This window comes from Phalacrocorax aristotelis, chromosome 16, assembly GCF_949628215.1.
Source record: "Phalacrocorax aristotelis chromosome 16, bGulAri2.1, whole genome shotgun sequence".
In the NCBI taxonomy this organism is placed as follows: Eukaryota; Metazoa; Chordata; class Aves; order Suliformes; family Phalacrocoracidae; genus Phalacrocorax; species Phalacrocorax aristotelis.
In genome coordinates, this window is record NC_134291.1 from 607,107 (window position 1) to 621,365 (window position 14,259).

The window sequence follows — 14,259 nt, forward strand, 5'->3', positions numbered from 1 at the left end:
AATTAAGCAAAACATCCGATTAAGCAAAACAACTTAAACCTGTGGTTTTTAGGAAGAAAGCTACACATTTGTTTGCCACATATAACACTATAGCTATTCAGTCTTGGTATGCATAGCACAAGCAATGCACACAACTCTTGCTTTCAAGACGATGTTATGAAACATTGTATTTGCTGTGAAAGAACAGTATGAGAAAAATATAGCTTAAAGGCTATTCCTTCCTAGGATAATGTGCTATTTTCTTACACTTGTTTAGGTAATGGAATAACAACATCTCTCGTTTGCAACCACTGTGGATAAATCATACTTGCATGATGTTGCATAAATGTAGTTTGCCCATGTCAATAAATAAAATTACCTGCAAGATGTTAGTGGTGACCATTATTTTAGTAGCCTGTCAGTAAAAACTGTGATACGCAGCTCACGGAGAACACATACTCCAGCCTACACTGTCACTGTCTTTTCCTGCTTGTCACCACCACTCAAACTCTCTGACAATGCAGAAGCCTTTAAATCGTTGCACTCCAACCTCTCCCAAGCAGCAAGGAAAGTCTTGTGAGCTATGTGACGGAACCACAGCTGTATCACAACCACATGCTAGTTTTAAAACGGTTGCTAAAGTAACAAGAGAAAATCAGGATTTGTCAGAGCTTTTATACTTTAACAGTGATTCCTGGTCTCTCATTTCTACAGATCATAATCATTTGCAGGACTGCCCAGTTTTTCATGCATTACTTTGTTGGGGCAAGTTATTTTTGGCTATTAGTAGAAGGAATTTATCTGCACACATTACTGATAACTGTTGTACTCTCCGAAAGACGACTGCTACAGACGTACATTGTGATAGGATGGGGTAAGTACCTAACAATTCACCAGTTCTTGATTCTGCAGTACTTTTTTGAGTCGCTGGTGGATACTTTGTAATGAAGAAAGCAGTCTGAACTCTTTTTTTGTTTGTTTTGAAGTCAGCGATTGTCAATAAAGATAGACCAGCTGCGACACATCAGTTGCAGTTCAACTTGACCTGCAGGTACAGGAAACGGGTGAATTATTTCATAAGAAAACAGTAGCCTAGTGGACAGAACAAGAAGAAATTTGACTACATTTGGCTGTATTTTCTGTCATCCCTGAATCTCATGGTACTATCAGCAAATTCATTTTCATCCTCTGCAATAGAGCGCCTATATAGCAAAGATGTCTAAACATTAACAATTTTGTTTTATATGTTCACCTTCCTAACTCACCTGAAAGTTCTGAAGTGTGCTTTAAGTTAGAGGACAATGTGAAGTGGTGCATGGTTCAGGTCTTATATTTCAGGCATTCTTCATGGAACAAAGTCAATGTAAAGCTGTTTACAAGCATTTGAACAATTTTGTGTAAATTATGTTGTGTAAACTGACAATCATGTTTGTGGCTTACACAGAGAGCATAATTCTGTATCTTGCCTGGATAAAGGAGAAGATCAAGGTTTCCTAATCCCCAATAATAATCTAAAATCTACCTGTACAACTTGCAGGCCTCTGAAGATTTTAAATGAATATAAAAAATATACTCTTAGACAATATGTAGGTTTTTTGCAAGAGTTATTGATTCAAATCCAGTTGCCTGAGTAGGAGGAGGAGAGGATGGACAGCAATAGAACTTCTGACTGTAAAACATTTCTCAACGTATGGTCTTACAAGCTGGCTCACTATCATCACGTCTATTGAACTATATTGTCAAATGTAAGATTGTGTATCCAGGTCTGTAGGGACTATAGTATATAACCCACTGAAAAGAAAGAAAAAGTGATTTTTAAAAGTATTTGATTGTGGTGGGCTATTATGTAGTTGTAAATAAATTATTCCACATTTGCTGTGCTCAACTGCTTGCTGAAATTATCTACCAAGGATAAAGAGGTATGATTTTAAAGAGGTGTTTAAACTCAAACATAAATAGCTGAAGCAAAGAGCAGCTAAGATTGAAACAATAATCTTTACAGTTGGAATGCCACAATGTTTACATGTTTAAAGGAAATTGTTAGTTATTGTTATCAAGGCTGTGGCAACCTTCCTGTCAGTTTGACAGTAATTCATGTCATTCAGTTTTAGATGTCTAACAGTTGTACCAGGCTCTCTCTGTAACAATCACAGGGAATGAAGAGAGTTCACTTTACTTCTCTTTGACATCTACCTTATCTCTTGAATTTTGAAATGGGAATTGGAGAGCATCTAAAAGAATAACCTACTGGAGAAATTCCTATAATTAATTGGATTTCAGATAAGGCCATTTTTCAAGCTTTTCTAATATGACTGTATTACTTTTCTACAGCAATGGTTTTTGTTAATAAAATGTCAATGCTTAAAGCAAGAACCAGAACAGGACTTCAGCATCTAAAATACCACACGGGGGAAACCAGAGCAAAATGGTTTCAAAACGATAATATAAAACCCTGTTGAAGCACACAAAATAACTTTATCTAGGGCAAAACTGTCTGGTCTGAAAGAAAAAAAGATCCATTAAAGAATCCAGAAACCTTAACTCTTTCATAAAAATGGCTTGTATTTACCACTGTTGACAAGTTTAAAAGATATGTGACTTCTGTCTCTTACAGCAGTTGAACCAGGTTTTGAATATGAATTAAATAGTATTTTACGCATTCTTCTGAAGATGTCAGTACAACAGATTGCTCACTTTGTGTATTGTCTGCATTGTTATCAGAGGTGAATAGAAAGTACTCAGACCCAGTAATTTTGGCAGTGGCACATTTAATTTTGGAGTATTAAATCAGTTAGTTACAAGTGAATATAAAACTCAGAGTTGACACTGTGCCATTTTTTTCCTTTTTTTAACAATAAGAAACCTATGCTCTTTTCATCTTGTTTTACAGTTTTAAATTCAAAATAAGATTTTATTTGTCTTCCTGTAACAATAGAAGAACTCTAACAGACTGTTTAACACCTCACACCTCTTAGTTCTTTAAAGACCAGATGAAAACTAGCATATATCCAGAAGTTAAGGAATTCAGGTTGTTTTAATCTAGGTTCATGTGAAACTGAGGAGTTCTGCGGCCCTGATGATAAATTCATAGCCTTCACTACTGATCAACGTGACAACAATTTAATAATGTGGAAAGAGCTAAGAGCACAGAACAAGGATCAAACAAAGGTGTTTGCAATGGGAACACACATGATTTCAGAAATGTCAGTCCATGCATACAGAGCAAGTGCTGTAACCTTGGGAAAGTTCTGTTTCTCATGTGTAAAACAAAACGGTTTATCTCTTTTTTAAAATCAAAATTATTTCATTGTGTAGCATAACCTGATATTTTGACATCATATCAGAAAGGAACTTCAGGAAAAATCATTACTTTTAATTGAGGAAGCATGTACAATGGGGAAACGCATGTTTTATCACATACTGGGAAAAAAACGGGGTTTTTTTCACATCTGAAACAGAAGTATTGATCCTCAAGTTAAGTTGGAGTTTAACTTCGTCAAGCTAACAGTAAATAAATTGATGGAAATTAGTATTTAATACCTATGATGAAGAGAGAAGGAAAGCCTAAGCAAACGAGTCATCGATCATTGAGATACCCTGTTCCAAAAGTCAGTACTAGATACTCAAATGCAGTTCTTCTAGGTTCCAAGACAGATGTGAAACACCACTTATAAAATATTCTTTCACCAAATCCACTCACACATTTAAGCTGCAAAGGACATGTACATACGTGCCTGTATATTACAGCTCAGATTTGGTGACTAAATCTAGGTACATATTGTGAAATCTCTGCGGAGGATAAAGTTTTGTCAGGGCAAATACAAAACAGAAACTGGAAAAGTCATATATTGCATTTTGGTAGAAATTTGCTGGTTAGAATTGTCTCAGAAAATTGGTCTTGCCCCAAAACAAGTCTAGTTTCTCAGGGTAAAGGATCTTGATATAAAAGAAAATAAAATACACTCCTATACCCTTCTCTGCATAGTCAATGGCGAGTCCTAAGTATTCCCAAACAAGTTCCCTATGTTTACAGGGAAATCAAGTAGTTAATATTAAAAAATTTTAAACTTTCCTATCTATGAAGTGAAGCTCCATATGATTAAAATATAATTCTTAATTTTTTCATCCTCATGCTGTCTCCCAATCTCTGTTGCTCCGCTGTTCTGCCAGTATGATTTATGCTGTGTTCCTTGAGTGCTCTGAGTGGTGTTTTCATATCAGGCTTCCTGTGGGTTCTTAGAATCAGGTAGTGCTTAAACCTTTAGCTTAGTCTACCTGGCATCGGAGGGGATTCATTTCGTCTAACAAGGTTAAGTTTAGGTAACTAATACTGAGACTCTCTCTAGAACCAAAGGAAGAAGACGAGTACCTTTGAAGAGTGAACTATTTCAATATTTAAATGTAGTAGGATATTGCCTTAATCCTTTCATGCATCTCTAGTCACATTGGAACTTGTCTTATTTCCTACAGCACCCTTTTCTCTGGCCTTACCTGTATTCATCCACTATGCTGCTGTGAAGATTATTTTTCAGGCTTTCAGTTTTGAACATGCTCTCCCATTTTTGGCATCCCTCCTTTTCCTCTCTTGCTTCTTCCTCATCAGACATTAACTACTTTCCTTCACTTTCACGCTCGTTCCCATCCTTCCTCATCTATTAAAAGTTTCTGTCAAAGCATAACACCACACTTCATTGCCCATTGCCAAGCTTCTGGGCTTTCTCCTCTGCTGCACCTTACGCTCTTGATTTCTCTATTCCCTCTCACATTCCTCTTTAAAGATCCCTTGTGCTCTATTAATATGCCTGTATTAGCATACAGGCTGCTGATGCACCAAGACTTTCACACTGGTTAGTCTTGCCTTCCTCACTTTCCCATCTCCCTAAACCCATTTGTTTCTTTGATCACCAGCTTATTGTAATAGGGACTAATCATTTTATTCCTTGTTCAAACTGCAGTAGGACAAGTCTGTTAAGAATTTTGCTCACTGCTGTAAGAGTATAAATAATAATGATCTTTTCCCTGTCGGTCCTTCTCCATTGCTCTCATACCTGTACCATATTCATTGATTTCCTAAGGGCCTTTTCCCACTAATTAGCTTAATTTCTTATTTACATTTATTAGAATTACTACTAAGATGGGACATCTGGCACCTATCTTACAGACATTTGTAGTACTGCTGCTGCTGAGCCAGCAGGTGTGAACCTACTGAGACACACACAGTTCCTCAGCTGCTGTCCAGGAACTGCACTTGATAACATTGCCTCATCCTCCTGGGTATCATCTTTCCCCACTGGACAACCTCATATTCCTCTGGATGTGTAGCTCCCTTCCCAAATGGTCCATGCCCTGATTGATCTCTCAGATCTACCAGTTGCACAAATGCCATCTCCCACCCAAGTGAGACCCTTTCTATCTCCTTCCCCATTTTACCTACTCAGAAGTCTATCATCTCTGAGAGTATTTTGCTTCTGGCCATTTCCCTGTATTGCCACACTCCAGCTCTCCCCATGACCTTCACTAAGTGTCCCAGAATCCTGAATAGATCCCATTCTGGCTCCAGTGACCCACATCTCCCTCCCTTTCTGCCACATCCACCAGAAAATCTCCTCTGTGTTATAGGCCTGAGAACCCAGTTGAACACCTGCCTTTTGTAGCTCATGTGCCTCGTGCTTGTGACTGAAGCTTGTGCCTGCACGTTTGTAGACCACTGGAATAGTGTAGTAACCCTTTATTTCAGGGTTTTTTTTTCAGTCTGCAGTCTATGATCTCCAGGAAGGGGGACAACAATAGGGGAATGGGGATCATGAATTATCTTTAAGGGGTCCAGGAAAGGTAAGCCAGGAAAACAAGCCTTTGTCAGTTTTTTTAATTAACTAGACAGAGTTCTATGTCTCCACTGAAAACACTGTAAGGTTCAATAAATAAAAATGTTAACAACTGGTGCCTTAGGTAGCCTGTGAGGCCTCAAGTGCCAATTATTTTGAATTATCAGGGTCAGGAATTTAGAAGATTTGGATGGGTCAGCAGTGTATGTGTGTACCTATATATATATATGTATTTATGAGTCTGAAAATGCCAGATCTAACTATACAATGAAATTTCATTTTGTATTTGAACTACAAATGGGGAAAGCCAGGATCAGGTTGATACTTGTACAATTCTAAATAGAAGACTCAAAAACATATATCTTTGCACCACATACTACTGTAACATACCTCTGTTTTTTATGAACCATTCTGCAATCTTGGCTGTAATTGACTCCTTTTCTTTTCAGTTGTTCCTATCCTGTTTGTGGGCCCTTGGGGAATAAGCAGATCAAAACTGGAGAACACAGGGTAGGTTACTAAATAAAATGTGCCTTAGAATGCTGGCTTTCTATTTGCTTGAATTTTCTGGAAGCACTTGACAGTAATTAACACAAGTATTGACTACTAGATTACATTAAAATTAGACAGCAACTATTTATACTTCTTATATTTTCTAGGTTCATTTTAGTATCTTTACATTAAACTACTTCTAAGAATTCTCAGATTTACTTATGCATAAATCAAGAAGCAGAATGAACATTCACTGTTCCTGAAACAAAAGATATTGCATCCAGTGTTCATCCACTTATATGAAGCAGATTGTCAGCACAAACATCTTCATGGAGAGCATCTTGTTAGTAAGAAAAGGAGACCAGTGCTTTCTTTGGAGACCATCTACACTTTGAGTTTAATTAGTATTTACTGCCATTTTGAAAAAAAAAAATAAAAATTGTTATGGAGGATAATGCCAGAAACTGATATTCACTAAAAGCTGCTATTAAATGAATGTGTTCAGTATTCACTGAATGAATGAGTAAGAGTAACTTGCACTAGTAAGCATTAGTTTCCCAGCCTTCTGGTCCTCAATGATGCTGTTAATGACATCACATAGACTTTGTGATTTATGTATGACTTCATTTGTTCCCCTTTTTCTTCATGGTTCCTGAAGAGTTTTGTTTGGAACACTAATATAGTTATCAAGAAACAACTTCAGGAACCAAATCACAGTTACAGTCTCATAGAGTTAGATGTTATAATGACCCTAAATACAAGCCAAGATCTTACAGAGTTTCGGGCTAATTAACAAGAAGGAACATGTGCACAGGACAGATTAGAAGGTTAGAGAAGGAGGAAAGGAGACAGCTTCAAGGAAACAGTAGGTGTACTTTTTAGCAGGTCAAGAGCCATGGTCACAATTCACAGTTTACCCATTTCCAGTTTCAGACAGATAAATTTGAGTAGGTTGAATTCCATTGTGAGGTTTTGGTGCCATGTATAGTTGTTGTGTGCATCCAAAGACTGAGTTTGCCACACAGTTCTGAAGTCTGCAGTCTGGGGAAACCTCTCTCAACATTCCGGTGGAAAGACCTTCAGAATTAATACAACTACAGTTGTTGGTGAGATTCTTCCTAGTTTTATTCCATTTCTCCTGAGTGCCACCTGAAAAAGTTTAATTTTGTCAACTTCTTTTTGAAATAGATACATAGGTTATGTAAGATTTCTAAATTTTTTCTATGAAAATAATGTAATTATACTTCAAATTATTCTTCAGGTGCTGGGGAACAAACGAACACATGGGAATCTGGTGGATCATCCGAGGACCAATGTGGTTTTCCGTTGCAGTAAGAACCATTTCGTCCGTTCCTAATACGAACAAACGTGATTGTCTTTTGTGACCCTTTCTCCAAGTAGAAAAGATGAGACAGAAAAAATTGTAAATTAAGATTCTTACTGTGAGTGGTTGGGAATATCTTCCTTTCTGTCTTTCTACAAACAACATTTCAGTGTCAACCTCTAAAACATTGCTGTTTATCTGTGCAATGAATTCTGCACAGGTCCACCTATATCGAAGATGGAGCCTTTTGCTTCTCATATTTTTTACTTCTCATTTTTTCACCCTGATTACCTCAGTGAGCAAGTTACTTAGGAGAGTGTTACTATGTGGTATGAGCCACCAGAGAGCTCCAGATTCTCTATAGAGGAAGATCTTATGAAAACAAAGATGCAGAGAAGTAGCCACAGAAGTACTGATGGTCAAGGGGAGAAAGCATTCATCTAATGAAAAAAAAAGAAGTATAGCATGACAAGACTGAGTTATGAATTTTTTTTCTTAAACAAATGCAGGAAATTGTACACCTGAAATGCAGTGATAATGAAGAGATGGAAATTGCATGATCAAAACAACTCATGAGGACATGATTATGAACACAGAATTTTGAGAGGTGGGATTGTGGTGTGTGTTCAGAATACCTTATATTCTCATGCAGTCAGCAAGGCATAAAAGGATTAGAGGAATAAGTTTTTCAGTTAGATAGTAAATGTTGTAGAGAAGAGATGTATTTTACTCATGCAAATGTGAGGGAGTAAAAGAAGGGCTGCTCAAAGTGTAATATTGCAGAATGGATGCATTCAGTGTATCAGATGGAAAGGAGGGTATTGGTTTCTGTCACACCGGAGAAAAGATGTGGAAATTAAAACTTGAGAGGCGAAATAATGGACTTTGTTGGAGAGAACTGTGTGAGAGGTAAAGTGGGCGTAGTTGGGACTGAGCTGTGAAACAGAGAAACACAGTAGCCATCAAAAAAGTAAATAATTAGAAGGACAGTGGAGGACTCTATCAGAAGAAAAAAATGCAGTGGAAAGAAGAGCCAGAAAAGAAAGCAAAAAGGTCTGAAAGGTGAGAGGAGGCAAAAGCCAAAAGACAGCATTAACAAAGACTGAAACTGTTCCAAAACTGAGGGAAAGGTCAAGGTGGACAAGGTCCAGACCTGAGGGGATCTGACCCAATTTCTTCCTGGATATGTCTAATTCTGAAAGAAGACTCGATCATCAGTTTACATTTTGAGGGCCTGAGAAGAAAATACACAGCTAGTGGAACACAACCAGAAGAAAAAAAATAATAGCATTTCTGTGACATAAAAAAGATCAAGTGTTTTGCTTTTGTTGTAAGAATATTAAGGTCGCTGATGTTAGTATCCTCAACCCAGAGCAAGGCCCCTGAATAACAGGAAATTAAACAGACCTAAGAGGCAGGTATGCATTCCAAAGTAATTTGATGACTAACACTTGGATGGAGGCAATCAGTAATTTAAAAATACCTTTCAGTTAAGCTATTTCTGCACAATTTCCTTTTAGCCAGTGACCCAATAGGGCATAATCTTTGCTGACGTAAATCAGTGCAAAGAACTGAGGATGTGAGTTACTATTTTTAGCAAGAGACATAATATCAAGATTGCATGTTACATCAAGAACAGAGCACACTGGAGGAAGTGATTATTCCTCTCTGTTCAGCACTTGTGAGAGTCCATCTGTAATGCTATACCCATTTTTTATTACATCAACATACTGGAGACAGTCCTGCAGAAGCCATCAAGACTATTGGGGCCTGGAGCACATGGTGTACAAGAAGAGGCTGAAAGAACCGGGTTTGTTCAGACTTAAGAAAAGAAGACTATGAGGGGATGCAGTTGCTGTCTTCAGTAGCAATAACAATGGAGGCATATGGGCCAGGAGGGTACAGCAAAAGGATGGTAGAAAATAGACAACAGCTGTAATGTGCAAAGTTTAGACTAGGTATAAAGAAATTTCTAAAGATAGCTTTCTAACCTTAATTCAGATGTTCATGTCACTACTTGGAGAGCTCCTGTCATCATCATCCAAAACAAGGAGAAAATACTTTTTCCTGGTTTTTTTTTTCTTACATTTTTTCATTGCAATTAGTGCCATTTTTGTCCTTGATATTTTGGAACAAATAAGATATAGTTTCCTACTACAGACCAATACACAGAAATATCAAGGTTGCCATAAAGTGACAGAAGGGATAAACTTTTGTTCAAAAATCACTCTAGCTGGAGCTGGTAAAAGAGAGGTCACCTTAGATTTACATGTAAATAGGTAGATACACACATATATTATTCCTCTAGCATAATTCTTAATCCCTGCTTTTTTATATTACATTTTGGAATCTTCTTCCTTGGTGCTATTTCACAGACTCTGATAGCCCCAGCAGTTTAATTTATTCTGAGCATGTAGCCTCTGATCATTACCAGTGGTTACAGTCATTAAGTGTTAGAAAATAAAGAAAAAGTGTAAAAAATATAGCATTATCAGTTAGACTTTATGGAAATTTTATGGGAGCTGGTGAAGGGTCTGGAGAGCAAGTGTGCTGGGGAGTGGCTGAGGGAGCTGGGGGGGTTTAGCCTGGAGAAGAGGAGGCTGAGGGGAGCCCTTCTCGCTCTCTGCAGCTGCCTGAAAGGAGGTTGTAGTGAGGTGGGGGTTGGTCTCTTCACCCAAGTAACAAGCGATAGGATGAGAGGAAATGGCTTCAAGTTGCTCCAGGGGAGGTTTAGTTTGGATATTAGGAAAAATTTCTTCACCAAAAGGGTTACCGAGCATTGGAACAGGCTGCCCATGGAAGTGGTTGAGTCACCATCCCTGGAGGTATTGAAAATATTTGTAGGCATGGCACTTAGAGACATGGTTTAGTGGTGGACTTGGTAGTGCTGGGTTAATGGTTGGGTGTGATGATCTTAAAGGTCTTTTCCAACCTAAATGATTCTGAGTCTATGGCATCTTTGTCCAGAACCAGCAGCAGCTAGAGGACAGTTGAAGCTGTTTCATCTCCTAGCAGTTTGTATAGAAGAGCAGGGTCAGCTTCTTCCTGGGATGACTTTCTTAAACCTAATTGCCGTTCTGTTGAATCTTGTAGCATAGAGTCCTCCAAGTGGTGAAGGAACTCACATATCTTCACCCACCGCTGCTTACCTGTATATTTTGGTACCAATGCTCATTTTAGAAGGAGCCATAAACTTTCTGAATAAATGTCACTAAGACATCCTGTTGCTGTCATTAGGTTGTAGGACATTCTGTCTGTGATTGTTCCTCAGAATCACACTGAGTAACCCTTACTTGGAAATTAATTCTAAGGCAAACAGGAAATATATGTGCACACCTGATATCACAGAATCCAGTTTGGCAGTGTGCATGATGGTGGCCAGCAGTGGGGCTGAACATGGGGAGATTCCTTTTGTGGCTTGATCAGCGCTGGGATCACTCCACCGCTGATACCATGGGAGAGGCAGGGAAGGCGTCAACAAGAAATTAAACTGAAAAGTTAAGCAAAAGGGATGATATCAGATTGCAGAGGAATGCAACATCAAATTTGACTAGAAATGGAGAAGAAGAAGGAGAAGAGAGTGGTGAAGAGGATTTAAGAGGATGCTCAGCAAAATAAGTTAGATAGAGGGACAGACACAGTATGGAGCAAGAGAAATACATAGTGGGCAGAAATGAAGAGGTTAGAAACCCAGAGCCACATCATGTAATAAACAGACAGGATGTTCTCAGTATCCTGTTCTTGAATATAATTCAGCAAACTTATCTAAAATCCAATGGCAAAATGTGTGTCAGCACCACCTAATGAAGTTGTGCATGGATTGTAACAGCCAGGTACTGCAGCTGAACCTTGTCCTCATAGGGCATAAGTTGATCTACAGGCCAAGAGTTCCTAACCTTTTTCTTGTGAAACATCAGAAATTGGAAAGTCATATTTCCTATTTTTTATCTTATTGGACCTTATTCCACAGTCCAGTTTTCTTTAAAATAAAATGAAAGGTATCATAGGGCAAGCACCATGCTAGATTGTATGTTGCTGTTTCCTGAGCAGCTCCGTTCATGTACAGTCAGCCTGGAAAAGAATGACGGCACCTCGCTTTTATATATTTTACTGCCATCCAGAAATTTCAGACAACTTCAGAAAGGAAGTCGTTATCTGAGTTTGGTGGTGGAGAACTGGAAGATACTATGACAGGCGTAGTTATTAATCTTAAAAACTCCATGTGCCATTTTGGTTTCTTTGTCCCACAGTAGGTAAGAAATAAAGTATTAGAGTTCTTGCACATAGTTAATGTTTTAGATTTTATATTGAAATTACTGTTTCTATCTGTGATCCCAAGTTGTTATTAAACAGTTTTACATTTTTAATATGGGGTAGGAGCTAATTTTCAGTACTTATGATAGGATCAGTACTTATGATAGGATCACACCACTGAGACCCTCAAAAGCTCTGACTTAGGGATCATGGCATATCAACTAATTCAATGTATAGGTTGGATGAGCAGAAAATGAGGTGGACTGAAAACTGGCTGAATGGCCAGGCCCAGAAGGTGACACAAAGTCTAATTGAAGGCCAGCAACTAGCAGCGTACCCAGTGCCGGGTCCGATCCTATTTATCTTCTTCATTGATGATCTGGGCAATGGGGCAAGTTTACAGATGACACCAAACAGGAAGGAGTGGCTGAGATGCCAGAGGGTTGTGCTGCCATCCTGAGGGACCTTTCCAGGTTTGAGAAATGAGCTGACAGGAACCTCATGGAGTGCAACACGGAGCAGTGCAAAGTCCTGCACCTGAGGAGGCACCAGTATGTGTTGGGGTCTGCCCAGCTGGAAAGCAGCTTTGCAGAAGAGGACCTGGGGATCCTGGTGAACACCAAGCTGACCATGAGCCAACACTGTGTCCTGGTGGGGCAAAGGTGGTGAATGGTACCCTGGGCTGCCTTAGGCAAAGCATTACCAGCAGGTCAAGGGAGGTGATCCTTCCCTTCTGCTCAGCACTGGTGAGGCCATACCAGGAGTGCTGTGTCCAGTGCTGGGCTCACCAGTACGAGAGAGACATGGGCATACTGGGGACAGACCAGCAAAGGAACCACAAGAATGATTAAGGGACTGGAGCATCTCTCCCATGAGCCAAGGCTGAGAGAGCCAGGAATGTTCAGTCTGGAGCAGAGGAGGCTCAGGGGAATCTCATCAATATATATAAATACCTGAGGGGAGGGTGCAAAGAGGACAGAGCCAGGCTCTTCTCAGTGGTGCCTAGTGGCAGGACCAGAGGCTATGGGCACAAACTGAAACAAGAGGTTTCCCCTGAATATCAGGAAATGCTTTTTCTCTTCGAGGGTGACCTAGCATTGGTAGAGATTGCCTGGAGGGGCTGTGAACTCAACATCCTGCACCCATCTGGCAATGGTCCTGGGAAACCTGCTGTGGGTGACCCTGCTTGAGCAGGAGGGTTAGACAAGGTGACCTCAAGAGGTCCTTGCCAACCCTAACCATTTTGTGATTTTGCTTCCATGTTCTAGTGAAAATTCAGTCTTTTATATCAAGAGTAAAAATATTTCAGTCTTGTGGCAGTCATTTTCAATTAAGCTTTGGTGTTTTCTGTGAAAAGCAGAAGTTCATAATGGAAAATTGTTTTTAGAGTAAACCAAATTTTCCAGACAAAAGTAAGTTTGGATGGAAAATGCTCACTAGCTCCACTTTTGAAAAACCTTACAGTGTTGACTATGGTGAATTCTTTATAATTGTAAGAACAAAAAGTTATAGTAAAAGTGTTGTCCCTAAATCAGCGTTCTTCACCCTGCGTGCAAAACACCAATCAGTGCACTGAGTCGAGATATTTGTCTTTATTGCCAGTCTGCAGAGTGGGGTGCTGGGCATTTAACATCAGCCAGCACATCTTTTAGAAAGGCATGGGGTCTTTTATACAAAACAATGACAAAAGAAGTTACATTAAAATATCTGATTGGTTACTTGTACAAAAATTCCTCCACGCATGTCTTACTTTTAGTTTGGCTTGTTATATTAAGGTGGGCTCACATTTCCATCTCAGTTCTCCTCCTGTAACCAAAGTGATGAAATTAGTCAACCAGGGATGTTGCTGGGAACATATGGGAACATGGAGTATACAAATCAGTGTATCTGTTGGTCTGTATTTTAGTATCTAGGTAATCGTTTATGCCATCAAAACAATAGGCAATGTGTTTTTATCAGTAGAGGAATGTATTTCTGTCAGAAAAGGATGACAAAGTGTGGTTTCGTGTAGTGGACTGAGAAAACTGGCCAGGACTTCCAAGATTAAGAACCAAGAAGGTAAAAGGTAATTCCGGCAGGGGGAGATCGCGACCACCGACTCACGGACCACCAACCCTAGTAATACCACCTACTCAAAAGAGAACAATGGAAAAGGACAACTGGGTCTACGCAGTAATGTACATATGAGCGAGCAAGTTTGTACCGATCACTAGAAAGAATAACATTGACTATGTATGGATAAAATGAATATGTATATTTTTGATCTATAAATCATATGGGAAGGGTGTGAAAGGGATGCACGCTTGGAGGCACGATCCCCCATGCATCCAGCACTGCAATAAAGAATGCCTGCTCTTTAATACTAAATTGGTGTTAAAGAGTTCT

At 39.1% G+C, this 14,259-nt stretch overlaps 1 protein-coding gene across 1 annotated transcript in view; it reads left to right on the forward strand.

The window, feature by feature from the left end:
- Positions 1-14,259, forward strand: part of GLP2R (glucagon like peptide 2 receptor) — a 50,084-nt gene that overhangs the window by 19,815 nt on the left and 16,010 nt on the right. Inside the window, exons 7-9 of the mRNA XM_075111200.1 lie at positions 694-853; positions 6,254-6,314; positions 7,558-7,627. Of these exons, the coding sequence (XP_074967301.1) occupies positions 694-853; positions 6,254-6,314; positions 7,558-7,627 (291 nt within the window). The remainder of the gene's footprint in view (positions 1-693; positions 854-6,253; positions 6,315-7,557; positions 7,628-14,259) is intronic.